The 16,947-nt window shown below is 45.7% G+C and overlaps 1 protein-coding gene across 1 annotated transcript; it reads right to left on the reverse strand.

Moving 5' to 3' along the window:
- Window positions 1-9,719: 9,719 nt before the first annotated feature.
- Window positions 9,720-15,376, reverse strand: IGFBP1 (insulin like growth factor binding protein 1; the record flags this gene model as incomplete). The annotated part of the gene is made up of 4 exons (XM_080611468.1): window positions 9,720-9,851; window positions 11,154-11,282; window positions 12,933-13,111; window positions 14,998-15,376. 4 exons carry the CDS (start codon window positions 15,374-15,376, stop codon window positions 9,720-9,722), a joined length of 819 nt encoding a protein of 272 aa, XP_080467594.1.
- Window positions 15,377-16,947: the final 1,571 nt, after the last annotated feature.

Here is a 16,947-nt window from a genome sequence, read left to right on the forward strand (position 1 = left end):
TTTGAGGCTGATTGTTTACCAAACTTCATGACAAATTCTGTATGACAATGAAATCTGGATAATGAAAGGTGGCCTGTGAAATGTAACATCTCTCTGGAAAGTAATGCCATATTTTGTATATGTATTTATTTATATATTTTATATAAATATTTTATATATTTATATAAATATATAATATATTCTTATATGTGTCACTATAAATGTTTGATGTCACTGTAGAAAGAAAAAGAAACCATCAACACTGTAATTTCCTGTTGGGTTGGGAACTCTATGGGGATAGGGCAGTGGGTTTCCAGCTGATGCGCTTTTGAGAGGAGACCACAGGGGATGAGGAGCTGCTCCTCTCATGCCCTGTGAATTACAACTACCCTTGGTTTTGCCAGCAGTGGCAAATGTCTGGAAGCTCTTGACATGGCAAAAGGTTTGTCTATGCAGCTTGCTAGGATTGAGACAGCCGATCACCGTAAATCAGATGTTTAAAGCCTTACCCTGAAATCTGTGAGCTGAGCAACCCTGGGTGTGTTTTGCACGTCTCCGTAAGTTCTAGCTAATGAATTGAGGTCACATCATTGTTAAAACTGAAATCTTTCTTTAACCTTAGAATAAGGGAAAAAGAAGTACACGTGAAGTGATGCTTTCTCCAGGCTAATACAGATTTCCTGACAGATGGTTACAGAAAGCCTTGTGAGGTGAAGATTTATTGCAATATTTTTACCGCTAATGCAAATGTAACGCCTGCAAAGATCTGTTGGCAAAGAAAATAAATGCTGGGCCTTTTTACAAAAAATTAAGTTGTAAACCAGTTCCTTTGAAATAATATCACAGAGGGAGGAAAGTTGCATATGCCTGGTATTTGGGCATATAACCATAGATGTGAGAATAAGGGTTCGATTCAGAAAAGGGAGTTTTTTAATCGCTATCTCATGAGCCTTCTGAAAAGGAAAAGCAGCTTCTTACCACCAAAGGTAGATAGGTGTCTTGTATGCCACATTTTGCCAGTTATCCAAGAAATGGTGTGTTATCGTTAAAACCAAGCAAGTATAGGCGAAATGGGCTGGTAAAGTTCCTTAAGTGATAGCAACTGATGTGTGCAGAACACCAACTTTAATAGAATGCTTTATCTCGAGGCACTCAAACTGATTTAAACAAGCAAGCTGTCACATGGCATTCAGCTCCTTTAGTGGGACTAATGATCTTTGGTATGTAACAGAGAAAACATACAGCTATGAGGGGAGGCCAAAGAATTGCGTGGTTGTGCTAGTTAGCTTGGTTATTTTGCTTCCAACGCACGTCTTTAAAGCAGAGACTATCTAAAAATAGCAAAACATAAAAAATCTCACCTGTAATTTAAAGGGTTTTTTTTCAGAAGTTGCCTTTAAATACTTTTTACGAGCGCAGTTGTTTGCACTAGGCCTGGATACGCGCAGTTGTCTATCTGATGTGCCTGGCAGCTGGCATTCTTGGTATGAAATGCAAAATAACGTTAGTCCCTCCCCCCACCAAAATAATTCACTCTTTAAAATGAAGAGAATCAGTGGTGGCTTTTTTCACATTCCAGTTCCTCGGAAGACAAGGGTTCAATTCAATGGACGAGTTACTCCTCATTCAGAGATTTTTCTCATGGCTCTGGGAGCCAGGCTGCAACTCAAACAGGAATATTTGTGGTCTACATGGAAGCAGCAGAATGTGGGCAGCGCGAAGCAAATGTGTGGGTCACTACCAGTAGAAGGGAAGATCACTCTCCGTGCACAGGTTAGAAATGTTACCTGCCAAGAGCTGCAATGAATGCAGGGCTTTGTGTTTGATGGTAAGATGGAACCAATGCATTAGAAAAGCATCTCCTGTTTCAGTGCTTTCACTTGCCTTCAGCTCAGGTGGTTTGTTTTTAAGTGACCATTTACCAGATTTTGTCTTACTTTTAACAAACTCAGGAGTCTGGGGTGATCTGGGTGAATATGATGAAGTCTCAGAAAACACCCTTGTAACTGCTGGCCTTAGTTACACATCAAGCATTTGCATGGGAAGGCACTATAAAGGTTTGCTGTGCGCACCGCAGAAGTTGCTTATTTCTTTTTGAGCATGTTTCATCTCTAGATTCTACATGGGTACCATATGGACCCCCATTGATGTGGTAAGTATTTATTTTAACCAGTGTAATAAATTGTTTCATAAATCCCTATAATTGACCCGGATGCATGTTAAAGCTGCCTGCAGGCAGCTCTATTATCTCTCAAACTATTTGAGAAAGTTCCCTTTTCTAATAAACCACTGTGCTATAGTCTTTTCAGCTCAGAATATCCTTTTCCACCTTTTTTGGCATGAACGCCCTTCAGGGCATAATGTTAGCCATTTGTGCACAAGGAAGGAGGCTTCAATGAATACCAAAACCACAGAATTAATTAGTTTTTAGTACAGTCTGAACTTTTTATGACTAAATTCCATAGAAACCTTAACAGCATAGTTCTTCTTGAACTGAGCCCTAAATGTAAGTAATGGTTTTACAAACCTTTTGGGAAATCATTTTTTGGTATCTCTAGTCAGTCTCGAAAACTGGGTAAGCAAGGATGGCTCCACACAGAGATTTTACATAGTAGCAATAGGAATTATGTTTCAAGTATGAGAAGTGCTGAGCAATTTTCCTGGATGCCAAAGCATACTGGTATTCAAAATGTTTATATAGGTAGCTGTTCTGTACATGCTCCTGCTGCTCTTTTAGGAACTCTTCACGTCTGTTAATTTCTATCTCAAGAATATGTTTGATTCCTATGTTAGAAAGGACTCTTTCTGTTCCCCCACTCCCTCTTATTTTTCTTTCCCTGAGATATTGAAAAATAAGATCCCAAAAGACAGAATATTCCAAGAGCAAGCTTTTTGTGGTCAATATCCATAATGCGTTCATCTGCAAGTGGGCAGGGTTTTGGTTTGTCCAGTGGACCTGGGTATATTCTTCCAAGTGGGAAGTATTTAACCTTCTTTTGAATTTGGAGTCTCCATCCTTGGAGATACTCAAAAACCTTCTGGACGTGTTCCTGGGCAACTGTTCCAGGTGGTCCTGCTTGAGCGAGGAGGTTGGGCCGGGTGACCTCCAGAGGTCCTTTCCAACCTCAACCGCCCTGTGATCCTATGAACCTGTCAGGATGTGCTAGCTTGGTGGCTGAAGTTCCAGTGTATGGGATTATCTACATTATACACTGCATTCCTTGAGAAGTTACTGCATCTTCTTCTGCTAAAAAATAAACATCCCATTAAAATGGCCAATAGTGCAGTTTGGTTTTCACCAGAGGAAGTTTTAGTTTTTAAACTCCGCATTTTACGTATTACTTCTTCCAGTTCAGATATTGCCGCTGGAAAAGCATACACCAGCCTTAGACAAAATTGCATCGCAAAAACCTTCCCTTCTGCCATTTCCCTGAATCAAAAAGTGCAAATGACTTCAAGGCTGAAAGTGGCAGCTGAAAAAAATCTGGAGGCCAGGTATTAGCAGAAGCAAAGGGTAACGCTCAGTTTATCCTTGCAGAATGCATGTCCTGCTGCAGTATGCATCCTGGCTTTCTGCTTCTGCTGACCTATACAAATTCCTTAAGAGCCTTTCTCTGTCATGGCTAATTTCCCCCCACTGCTGTCTCCATGAGTGGGGATGGAGGGAAAGGCACAAAGTTATTGCTGTAGAGAGCAGCGGAGATTTCCTCAGAAAAATCTCTGAAGCTGAAAAATGTCATTGCTGGTTCCCACAGCCACTTGTGGTTAAGGACTTCCAAAAGCAGGGTAGGGAAGGGACTTACTTACAAGAGCCAGGCTGATTGTTCGTTTCCCTCACTCCTTGCAACTGCAAAGCAGAGGCTATTTTTGTCTGCTTATGCCACACAGAGAATATTCAAGGTGAAGACTTGTTTCCTGTATCTGCTGCATATCACATAACTTGCACCCAGTAAAAAAGACCTAAGTGACTGAGCTTCAGAAGTTAGTTACTGCCATAGGACAGGGGTGCCTTCAGCCCTCAGATCCTGCCGTACATTTCCATGGCTATTATCCTGCTACCAGTGGCATGTTGCTGCTCTTCTTTTTCTGTTGCTTTGCTGGGGCTAAATGATGAGGGCTCAGCTGCCGAAGCAGCAATAAACAGAAGCCACAGGCAAAGACAAAATATGAAAGAAGATGATGACTCCTTTTGCTCTAGGCCTACAGAGACATCCCACACTAAGATGCTTTTCCAAGGAGCCTCAGCACCTACACATCAGCCTGCTGAACTACAAAGCACCGTCAGCGAGAGAGACAAAAGTTACACGTCACTGCTGGCATCAGTATGCAATTAAAAACCTCAGTGTAGGCACGAACGGGCTGCTCTTTGTTAGCTTAACAGCAGTTGGAGAAGCCTGGGAGCAAGAGGCAAACTGTGCTGTGCTCTTGCACAGCAGAAATGAGGCAGGGAGCCTCTGCTGCAATAGCTGTGCCCACTGACCAAGCACTGTCCCTGCTGGGAAACATGGTTCATAAAGAAGCTGCAAGGAGCCATGTGCGTGTGCAGCCCTGTCTTCCCCTGTGTGCCCTGGTCTCTGCTGGGCTGCACACAAGGCCCCTCAGAGGTGATAATCCAACGTGGAGCCTGGAAAGGCGAGCAGGAACCTCTGCAGAATGAAGCAGCAGATCTGCACCAGGTTAAGTTTAGAGCTGTTCATTCGACCCCACTAAAACATCCACCATCACCCTCGCTCCCACGTCCCTCCTGCTGGAAGCTGCCCCTCTCCCGGGGCCCTCACAGCAGCTTACATGCAGCTGAACTTTGCACCCTGGGGAGGAGGTAGGTCAAGGGAGGAGGAAAGGAGGGATCAATGCACTTCTTTGCTGACAGCTATGGTCAGAGCGGCTTTTGTTACTCACAGTGCAAGTGCTGGTACGCCTGGGTTCCTGCTGCACTGCTGTTGGCTTTGGTACTTTCTGGTAGTGCAGAGTAACGGCTGTGCTCCCAGGAGACCCTCTCCTTCCTTGCCCCATCCCACCTTTATCTAAATGTGACTAGGTAATACAGACTGGCACATCAGTAAGAGAAGCCCTCCACTTGCCCCAGCCCTGCTGCTGTTACTATATACCATCTACTCAAGTCTTAAAGAATGCAAATGTGCCTTAACAAACACAATTAAGTGTTTGTTAAGGTGCTCATACCCCACTTTCCTGTGTGAATCCATGCCTGATTCTTGATGCAATGTACAGCAAGTACACAAAATAATCGGGCCATAAATACAAAATGTGTTGGCAAACAGAAAGCCTGGGACCTGTTGTTAGTGCACTCTGGGGAGGCTGTTTAGGCTGCTGGTTTATCAGTGCAATGATAGCCAAGGAAAAGTAGACCCACTTCAAAGGTGGTGTCTGAAGATAGAGATAGGACTTGTCCGTTCAATGTGCAGCATGGGCTGAGATTCTAGCTTGGAATGAGCCACTTATAGATCCTTTTTGTTATTATTATGGGTTGGGCGGGGGTTAGACATTGGTGGTGTTCTGCAGTAGGAAGGCAGTAAGGTGGGTAGAAAAGCAACGTTTCTGACTCTGCAGAGTCAGTGCTGCTGGTGCAGAGCAAACATCTTAGGTTCTGTCTGTACAGAAAAACCTGCTCTGTTTCAGTATGTTGCTGGTGTTCCCACAGAGTCTGACATACGGGAGCCAAGCACTTTCCACAAGAGCAATAAATCCTGTGACAAGCCTCTGTCATGTGCCGTTCTTTTCCACCCCACTTTTCCTCCCTTGAGGAAAGAAAGCTCTATGTGACACATCTTCTGTTTGCTTTTTAATTTTGTGATGTGCTTAGGATTCTCATTAGCAAGTGCAAGGCCAAAGGAATATATTGGCTTGGGAAAGGAAAGGGCTAAATCTTGATGTGCTTTATATCTGATCTTGCTTTGGGCTGGGTCTGTAGAAAGCTGTTCCCTGCCAAAGTTTTGCCTTTGCAGGGCATGTGTTCTTACGGTAAAGTGACAGAGATGCAGATGAGATTTCAGTGTTAGTGTTGGCTGCCCTTCACCCCTGTTCTCTTGCTCTCCCCTCACCTCCTGCCAGCACCAGCGGACACGAACGCGTCTCTGCTGTTCCCAAAGCAATGAGCAGGACTGACTCAGCAGAGCAGAGCCCGTACCAAGTGACTGTAGGTTGTCTTGGACAGCTTCAGGGGAATCACAGGGTAAAAAATAAAGTGCAGAGGGCAGTGACCTTATTTCTGTGCTGTGAGCATTCTGGAGATGGCAGTAGGCCATGGGCAGGAGGAGGCACGGCTGGAACAGATCCTGCTGCAGCAAACCTGGCAGGAGGAAGCACAAACTGGGGAGGCAGGGTTCTTGGATCATGTGAACCAGACATTACAGATGCTCAGCTAAGCCCTTCCGCCCCCAGTTAACTTTCTTTTAGGTGGAATAGCAGGAATGCAATAGGGTGTGAAGGGGGTGAGCTGAAATAGCGAGGAACAGAACAACCCCTTTACACATCCAGCTGCACGCCTGGTGACGGAGCTGCTAACAGCATCCTGCCGCGCCTTCCCTGTTTCCCCACTCATTCCCATGAGGCTTGGCTCGCTGGTGCAGGGGGAACCCTGCAGCAGGCACACACTGAAGCCAGGATTGCCAGCTGTCACTTGTCAACAAGAAAGAAGCCAAAAATACAAGCACCGCCCAAACATAAGGAAATCACCAAAACAAAGGAAAACCACAGAGCTTTGATTTTTCAACCTGTTACTGAGCCTGATCAGAAAAATCAGGACAAATCACAACATGTGGCATCTGTGGCCTAAATGCATCCCAAGCTCCTGGCAGCACTGCGAGAGGAGAGATCAAATTTGCCTGCTTGCCTCCTTGCATTAGTCCTAATCCCAGTATACAGAAGGGTCTGGCCCAAGTCAAACAGCCCATCCCAGAGCAGCTCAGCAGAAGCCTGTCCTGGTGAGTCCTGGCAAGATGTCACATGAGGCCAGATTGCAGATAAGGAGGCACCCATCCTCTGTTGCTTTCAGTGGGAGGTAAGGAGCTAAACCCCTCTAAGAAATTGGCCTGTCATGCCTGGATGCTGGACAGAATAGCTTCTGCTCCTGGTACTTATCATTTAAAGGAAAGAGTTCACCTAAACCCTTGTCCCTGTTAAAAACTCATTGCTTGCAGCTAGGATGGGAAACTGCCACCCTGCAAAACATGGGGAGTAGTTGTTAACTGGATTCCTATACTGCAAGTATACTGTGCTCTTAATAATTATTAATACAATGAATATTTCCCTATATATATAAAGATCCCAACAAAAAGGAACCAATTTCTGCTGTTTAGAAATAAACCTCTGCACTAGGTCAGTGGGGTGAGAGCAGTCAAGGGTGCTGTTAAGCATGTGCTGTAGCTGTGAGTATAAGATTTCCCTTGCTTTATTTGCATTTTCCCTTGGCAATGACAGATGTTCAGTGCTGGGGGGACTCCATAAAAGGTCTCCCAGATTCTGTCCAAATTTGTTGCTTCTTCATTATTTTTATAAATAATACCTAAATAATACAAGAAACCTGGAGAGGGGCTTTGGGTGAGGGTCTGTAGGGACAGGCCAAGGGGAATGGCTTTAACCTGCCAGAGGGGAGACTGAGATGAGCTCTTGGGCAGAAATTCTTCCCTGTGAGGGTGCTGAGGCGCTGGCACAGGGTGCCCAGAGAAGCTGTGGCTGCCCCATCCCTGGCAGTGTTCAAGGCCAGGTTGAACGGGGCTTGGAGCAACCTGGTCTAGTGTGAGGTGTCCCTGCCTGTGGCAGGGGGTTGGAACTGGATGAGCTTTAAAGTCCTTTCTAACTCAAACCAGTCTGGAATTCTATGATTCTGTGGTTGTCAAGCATTTTGACACAGTGAATGCAGTGTATAACACAGTTTTACCTGGGTCTCACTGTAGCTCATTACAGGGAGGTTAGATGTAAATTATTTATAATACCAATGTCACCGACTGCTTTTGCAGTGCTTTCCTTGGGAAGACCTCAAAACACTTCACAAGGAAGCTCAGTAGTATATCTGTGCTTTTAAATCTGGAGCAGTTTATTAGACCCCAGGCAAATCAGCTGATACTGACATAGAAATACAGCCAACACATTGAGTAAGTACAACGTGTGATGCCACAGAACAGGGATCAGAGAGCAGAGATCTCCATGCTTTGCCTTTGCAGTTGCTACAAGTCGCTTCCCGCTCCCTTTTAAAACCCAAAGCTTGTGCCAATGAACGGCAGGAGGATTTAACGCTGTGTTTCCCTCCCACCAGACTCTTAGAAAACATCATCACTCTGCTCTCAGGCTGTTTTCTCAGGCAGCTTGTTTCTACCCCTGGGATGTGCTAACTCCCACACCAGATTCTCCATGGATAAAACCAGTTAGAAACGGGCACGGCTGTCACTTGCTTTCTCTTTTTCTCCACAACAACTATGTCAAAGGAGCATGTGGGAAAGAGAGAGGGACCACATCCCAAACCAGGGGGAGCCTCTTGTCTGCTTTCAGCAGAAGGAGTAGGGCCAGCATCCCTTTTATGATCTCTAACTTTCTGTGCAGAAAATGCCTCTTTCTAGGTCTCAGTATTGCCTTTTAAACACACTCATACTGCTTCCTTGGGCTTGTTTGTGGAGAAAGTCATCCAGCTTTCCTAGCCAGAAAACCTTCCTAAACACCTTCCCTTGGAGGCTGCTGCTTTGCCCAAGGCAAAGGCTTGCAGAGCAGTCGGGATTGAAGAGGACAGGAGAAGAAGGGGAATGGGGTGGGGAGAGCAAAAGAAAACTCGTTGCAGGAAAATGGAGCAGGAGGTTGGAACTAGATGGAACCAGAGGAGGAAGATGTGCCAGGGATGTGTTTCCCCACGCTCCCACCTGCTGCGGCGCTGTCCTGCTGAGGTCAGGCTGCTGAATGGGAGCATGCAGAAAGCAAGAGACCGGGGCAGTGTAGAAGACATTATTTAATAGCACGTCTTAAATAACATGATAATGTCAACATGTGAACAACTTCCACCTGTCAAAGGTGGCACAGAAGATCCTGCTATGTTTTGCCATTTATCCCATGCATATGTTTGGAAAATAGAAACAAATCCTGTCCCATCAGGAGCTTTAGTATATAATCAAGGTTTAGACTTTCTTTTTTAAGAAACAGCTTGACATTGAAACAGAGGTGCAAAAGCAACATGATACATAAACAAAACAGGTTTTAAATAAGTTTCTAAGCGTGTTCTCTACTGAAAGATAGGTTTTTAAGTTCAGTTTTATGTCTATAAATACATAGTAAAAAAAAAAAAGCAAGTTTACAAGCTGTTTTTCGGAAAAGAGTTGTGCCATTTGAAGTTTTAAGTAGCAACATTCCTCCAACATAAGATGCATACATTTAAGAGCAATAATATTAAGTATTTACATATAAAGTTATGAAGTGTTTGAGGCTATAAATTAATAACAACACACACAGACAAAAATACACGCACTGTGAAATAAATAATTCAACAGCTTTACACGAGTGTCTATAATATTATACAAATAAAATATACAAGATTATAGGACTTGATCTTGCAGTTGTTCGTATCTGTCACTCGAGCATCTGAGTAATTCCAGTGCAGTAAAAAAAGCTACTTTATGGGGTTACTCATATGCCGAAATTCAGGTGCATAGAATTGCCTTATTGAAACAGCTCCTGACTGAAATGTCTGCTGACCAGATCAGGCCCCACAGAAAACCTGGTGTGGATGAACGTGGTTAGTTTTATTCCTGCGAGTTGAGATACTGTTGGCATTCAGGGTCTCCTTTCATTTCTGGAGATCCAGGAATCCTTCTTCCAGTTTTTGGATAGACACACCAGCATCCAGCAGACTCACCGTCCAGTGAAGTTTCACACTAGAATAGTATCAGCAAAACAAAGCGCATAGTAAGTAACTGTAAGCAGAAGGTTACCGGTGAGGTACCGCAGGTAGAGGTGTTGAACAGCACTGGGATCATCAGAAGGTGGGGACCTGCTGTGCACAAACGTGCTCTGAATGCAGCAGTCCCTGCTCTGACAGAGCCTCTGACCAGCACGCTTGGTTAGGGAGCTGTGACCCAGGCTTAGCTCCCACAACAGCATCTTTAGCTCTAAAAGAGTTTGCCCACTCGTTGGTAAGCGGCAGTATAAAACAGCAACATCTTCCAGCATGAAAACCAAAGGAAGGCAGAATTTACGAGCTGGTAGGGGCGAGGGCAGTGACTGGATGGTCTGGCTCGTCACGCAAGGAGGCAAATAGGGGAGGGGGTTGAACAGGTTTCTGTTTGTGCCTGATCAGATCCCAGGTCACAGTGTTTGCGGGTCACCCCTTGGTGCCATGCCCAAAAACAAGGAGTCTCGGTGACACAGATTTATGCAGACCTACTAAATTTGTGTGCACGACCTGTGGTTACAAGGGTGTGGCTGGAGGTCTGGAGCCTTAGCTACTCTCAGTGTAACTTGCAATGGCTTTTTCTGAGAACATAATGGAAATGAGCACATAACATAATCCATAGGCAGGACAAAGCAGCATTTTTAGTTCATTCAGGAGGTTAATTTTGCTCCAGAGAGTTTTTTCACTACCTGGGAGCTGAAAGCCTCTTTCCTCCATAGTGATAATTACATATTCAATGGGCTTTGGCACACAGTATGGCACATATTATGAAGTCTTCCAACACCTAAAGGGTGCCTACAAGAAATCTGGAGAGGGACTTTTCACAAGGACATGTAGTGACAGGACAAGGGGGAATGGATTTAAGATGACAGAGGGGAGATTGGGATTAGACATTGGGAAGCTCTTCCCTGTGAGAGTGCTTCCAACCCTGCTTGCATCCAGTGATACAATTCTGTGAATATCAGCTGGGACTATGCTAACGGATCAGGTACATGGAGCTCGGTTTGGCCTGGGAGCAGAGAGGGTTAAAAGACTTTGGAAAGGGCCGTGTGTGCACCTGTTCTGTGAATGGAAAAGCCTCCTGCTCTGCTGCTGTCAGCCCACAGCGTGCGGCTCACTTTTAAGAGAAGAAGGACAAACCATCTGCTCCCACTCCCAAGTATCGCTGTTTTCACAACCTGCTTTTCCAGCAGCTGCAAACTCGAGTGTGGGAGCAGAGGGCTGTGAAAGGGTTGGCTGTGTCAGGCTCCCTGAGCTGCGAGCAGACAGAGGAAAAGGCACGTACCTGTTTGCTGTGGTAAAACCCATTCTTGTTGCAGTTGGGCAAGTAGAATTTGTAAATCTCCCCTCCGCTCCTCTGCTGAGCCTTTGCCAATTTATACAGGGCTCTGTAGAGCTCCTTCTGACAAGGTCCCTGCGGGAATACAGCAAGGAGATTATCAATATCAAAATCACACAGAAACCTGCTGAGCAGAAAATGGTCAGGATAAAGCCAGCAAAAAAGCCGAAAACATTTGTTAGTCGTATAATCTGCACCGGGCTGCTTTGCATGGAGTTTTTACTTGTTTCAGCAGGACCACAGCCAGAAAACTCTGGTGTTACATTTAGGCCTTTGTTTTTATTCTTTGAGGTATTTTCTGTCCTCAGAAACACGAGGATTTAAGTCCTTAAATTGCCACACAAGGAAATTTAACCTGTGCTAAGTAAACACATTACTTCTCAGAGGGTACAATCTCTCCTATTATGGGGAGGTGCACGTTAGGAGGCTGGTGTACGTGAGACTAGCCACGTTTTCTGGGTTGCCATGGCCCTGTGCTCTGTTGATGTATGGAGAATAGGTGCAAGACATATATAGACAGTGCAAGAACAAACATCAGAATGTTTGTTATCTTTTGTCCAGGACAGAGCTGTCGCCAAAGCAGAATAGAGAGCACCCCTGTGGCTCCGAGACACAGACCCGGAGCACCAGGAGCTGGGGATGAAGAACTGTTTGCAGTATTTGCTGTTTTCACCATCGGATCACTCCCTTTTTCAAGTCACTAGTACTGTGCATTAATAGTGCCTAACGTGTTTCAATGAGGGAAAGGGAAGAAGTGACTGAACACGTCTTAGAGTGGAAATAATCAAACTCTCTGCTTTTGCAACACCTCCCTGTGTCAGCCCCTCACATAAGCTCTCCTTTTCAAGCCAACAGGCTTATCTGTGGCTCTGGGTGAAGAAAAGCCTACAAATCAGAACTGGAGCTAACAGCGCTCATACTAAGTTCAAACTAACTCAATGGTGAAATCCTGTTCTGGGTGCGGGATGAGGCTTTTTAGGTTCGGGAGGTCCTTAGTGGGTTTTTCCTTTTTGTTTCCTCATTTTGTCTGTGCCCATTAGGAAACTGGGCTGCTCTGGTGCCCAGTTCTAACTCTGCTCCATGCTTTGGGTGAGCCGGCTGCCTGGGACTGGTCTAAATGTGGTTCTCTGGTGCCCTCAAGTGGAACCCGGACCTGCTTGCAAAGGCCCCATACCCCCATTACCCACTGCGATTTTGCAGTGTCGAAGGTAAAAGCTTGCTTTGGTGGCTGAACTTTCTGTTTTTTTACATGCATGTACTTAACAGTGTTTCCTTGTGATCAGAATGAAATTGTCTTGGTTTGCATTGGTGTCTCATCAATAACTGTGCGTAAGGATTCTCTTTCATTTCACTGAGCATCGGACCAGTGACAAACACCTTTTATTTTATAACTGAACTAAAACACAAAAGGAGTCCAAGATTTTCATATGGGCTCCTGGAAATTAAGCACCCGTGTTATCATCTGGTAGTAAATACAGAGAAAGATGCAGCCTCTGCATGGTGTCCTATAGGACACATCTGATGCACACTTGTTTTTATCACTCCCTGCCACTTTGCCTGTTCCTCAAGCATCTGATGAAGGCATTCCAAAGGTCTGCTTGCTGGCTACCCAAAACACTGACATCCCAGCGTTGCTGCTAGAATTTCATGCACATTCGCATTCTGTATTCTGAATCAATAGCATCCTCTGGAATGGTCTCTGAAAAGTCTGCAAAGAAAACCCACCTGCTCTTTCCATTTCTTGAGTTCAGATATTCTCTTTGCTTTCATATTTTCATATGCAGTGATGGCATTCCAGGGGATGGATCTGTCCTGGCCTATGGGAAACATCAGCTGATAGCTCAGCAGCTGATCCTGTGTCATTTCAGTGCTTTCCAAAGGCATATCATCAGGTTCGATAGAGTCTGGAAAGGAATGATATTAAGGTGAACATCTTCAATGAACTTCTGCATTTATTTCTCAGAGTTTAAAAGGCAAAGGAGAAGCATCATCAACAACAAAAAGTAACATCTTAAACAGATCCAGTAGCTCTTGTAGGAGCAATAAATTACATGTGTAGCAGAGCAGATTAAACTTTGGTCATAAATTTTTAGGAGGATGCATCAGCTGTTCTCTAACAAGTTGGTTATTTTATGATCCTTTGAAATCAAAGACAAAGCTGCAGCCAGTCTGTTAGAAATGAACAGAATTTTTGACCACAGTGCTAAATGAGGAAAGAGAGGAGTTACACTGGTTCTGAATTTAGCTTTTTGTCAGCATGATGTGCTTCTGGTTTTATTCGAGAGGAACTGATCCAGACCTGATCCCATGGCATCCTGTACTTTGTTCCAGGCCTTGTCTCACATATAAGAAGGAGTAGCAATTCACAGGAAGCAGCAGTGGCTTAGGCTGGCCTGCAGTGGATCAAATAGCCAGGGATTGGCAGAAGCTGTTTGGATCTGCCTGATCATGGCCTGTGCACCAATGCTTAACTCAACATGTGAGCTCTCCCACTGGAAGCAACGGAAGCTTTTGCAGACACTCATCATGGGATAAAAGTTTGACATATGTCTAAATAGCTACAAACAATCATCCACTGGACTAAAAAGCACTGGTTTTCCCTTTAACACTGTGTAGTAAAAAATGAAGGTGGAAGATTGAGGAGGGAAAGCGAAAAGAATAGAAGAATGAAAAGAAAAGAAGGGATGGGGTGGAGAGAAAGAAAATCAGACACTAGACCTTTTTAACTGCAGGAGGCTTAAACCATTTAGTCACTCTTCTCTCCCCTCCCCACCACCTCAAGTTCAAGAAGAGTCCATTCACTGCCCCAGTGGCCCTTGTCATTTTGAGCCAACAATGGGTTATGTTTGTGATGTTACAGAGTTCCCTTAATCACCATTGCATGAACATAGCAGTAATGATGGTGAAAATAATAACAATATTGCTAGTGGAAGGTGTCCCTGCACGTAGCAGAGGGTTGGAACTGGATGATCTTTAAGGTCCCTTCCAACCCAAACCAGTCTGTGATTTATGATTCTATGATATAACACTGAAGGTGTTCCTGATCATCATACAGTATAAGATGCTTGGTATGTCTTTTTGCTCAAAGGTAGTTTGGCTAGCACTGCACTGTTTCAGACACATTTTATTCTTGAAATGAAGCCAGGCACGAGGCCTGTTCAATTCCTTTCCATTCTCTGTCATGACTTGTGGAGACAGACATAAACAAAGTCTGCAAAATGTTTGTCCTACTCTAGTTACTGTTTACTACTAAAGAAAACTTAAAACAGGAGAGATTTAGGTTAGATGTAAGGGAAAAGTTCTTTAGTGTGAGAATGGTGAGGCACTGGCACAAGCTGCCCAAGGAAGTTGTGAATGCTCCATCCCTGGCAGTGTTCAAGGCCGGGTTGGACAGGGATTGGAGAAACCTGATCTATAGTGAGATATCCCTGCTCATGGCAGTGGGTTGGAACTGGATGATCTTAAGGTCCTTTCCAACCCAAACCATCCTGTGATTCTATGAAAAAAAAACAGTCTACAGCCTCCCAGAACCCTTACTTGGATTATTCTGCATTGTCCCATCACGACTCTTTAGGGTTTCCCTACTCGCTGCCTGTGGTGGGATAGCCAGCTCCAGACATCCCTTGGCTGTGCACCAGGATGCGCCTCACCTCGCCGCAGGTCAGAGCACGTTTTCCTGGAAGTCGCTAGCCCTGGTTCCCTCTTTTCCCAACCCCTGCCTAACTCCGCTCCTTTTGCCAAGCTCTCGTCGCACCTCCCGGCCCTGTCCCCATTCCCGTCCCGGCGTTACCTGCTGTGTCCGCCGTGCTCATCCCCGCGACCTCGCTGGCAGGCAGGCACGTCCCGTGACCCTGGATGAGAGCTGAGAGCGGCCGGGGCTCTCCGGCCGGGATGTGGCAGCGGAGCCCCTGCCGACATCGCGCCGTGTAGACGCCGCAGGGCTGCCCCGGTCCGAGGGCGCAGGTCTGGCAGCAGCCGCAGCCGGGCTGCCGCGCCGTCTCGGTGCAACCTGGCCGGACGGGCGGGCAGAGGGCGAGCTTCTCGGCGGTGCACGGCGCGCAGCGCACGGGCGGCGGGGCCGCGGCGCCGGCCGGGCCGGGGGCCAGCAGCGCGGGCAGCAGCAGGGACGGCAGCCAGCAGCGGTGTAGCACAGCCCGCGGGCTGCCCATGACGAGCTGGGACCGCGCAGCGGGCACTCGACAGCCTGGGCAGCAGCGGGACGCCCTTCGCATACATGCAGCTCGGCCGGGCCATTTATACAGTGCTTGGCCTGGCTATTAATCTTTAACCCCGAGTTAACTATTATCTGAATAGGAGGGCTGGAGAAGCATCGTTTCACTGGCGGTTCAAGTCCCTGACCACTCTTCCCCTCCCCTTTCACTTTTCCCCCTTTATCTTTTTTTTTCTCCCTCTCCTCCAGACATGCAGGAATGCTTTTATTCCCTCACCCCCACCTCTCTGCCCTAGCACAGTTAACAAGGAAAAATGTGGCGGGGGGTGCAGGGGAAACGGGCAGAGGGGAATGGAGGAGCGGAGGGCATCACCCCTCCTCCTTTCTTGTCACAAATGGTCTCCTGTTCTTGACCATTGCTCGAAATGCAAATACTTTTTTAAGGGGAGGGAAGGAGGGAAATCCCATTGAAACTGAACCAATTGACTTCATATTTCCACAGCAACACATGCAGCAAGCCCTTGTTTAATTTTCATCATGTGGCTGCAGGTTAGGAGGACACTGACATACCAAAGAGGAGGCCCCAGGGGTAATAAAGCCATCAGGATCCCTGTAACCACTGCACACATGCACGTAGGAGTCCTTGTGTTAACCTCCGGGAGGGGCTGCACTCCCAAAGCTGGAGGGATCCCCCATGCCTGGGCCCAGTTTTGCTCCTGCTGCTTGGAGGAGATGGGTATCAGTCCTGTGCTGGAGGAAACCAGTGTTTGCCAAACACCACAGAAATAAGTGAGATACCGGCTTTTCTGTCTGTCCTGTTACCCTTCCCATCTCCTCATGTATCACCTGAGAATAGGGGGGAAATCTTTCCTTTTCTCCTTTTCACACAAAAGTTGTCACTACAATAAAAGCAGAAGTATTCAGACTTCACTGTGCTGAACAGATTATTTTATTCTGCTATTTGCAGTATGTACTGAGCTTGAAATAGCAAATTCCAACGTGGAGTCATCTAACGTGGTATGATTTTTGGTTGGTTGGTTGGGGGGGGGGGTGTTGCATTTAGTTCTCTTTAGTAAATACATCATTTGTGTGCAAGAACGTGAAGCAGAGCTGCAGAGCATTGTCTGACGTTCTGTTATTCACTCTTTGTTTTCCGGTATTGATACCAAGGTTTTTACTTATGATGCAGTGAATGTTTAGCTCCCTATATTCATAACTCAGTTCTTAAAAGCATGCTCATTGGTTATAGACTTTTACAACTTGAGAAGGTTTCACTCAGCTATTTCATCTGATCTTTAAAAACTCAGGTTGCTTTAGGGCTACACCACAGTCAGCAGCCCTTAAAACTCACAGATGTTTTTAAGACCTTGGAAAAACCACCCGGATTTTGCAGATTTTAGAGTAATTCTGTGGACTTCATGTGTCTGACTATGAGCAAATTATGGCTGAAAACCGAGGCATGGCAATTTCTACAGACCATTGCAGTTAGACTCTTCAAGCTCTAATGCTCTTCTCCCCCCTTCTATTTCTGATTTTTTTTGGTTGTACATCTGCCTTAGTAAATCACAA

This window comes from Psittacula echo (genome assembly GCF_963264785.1).
Source record: "Psittacula echo genome assembly, chromosome: 2".
Lineage (NCBI taxonomy): Eukaryota > Metazoa > Chordata > Aves > Psittaciformes > Psittacidae > Psittacula > Psittacula echo.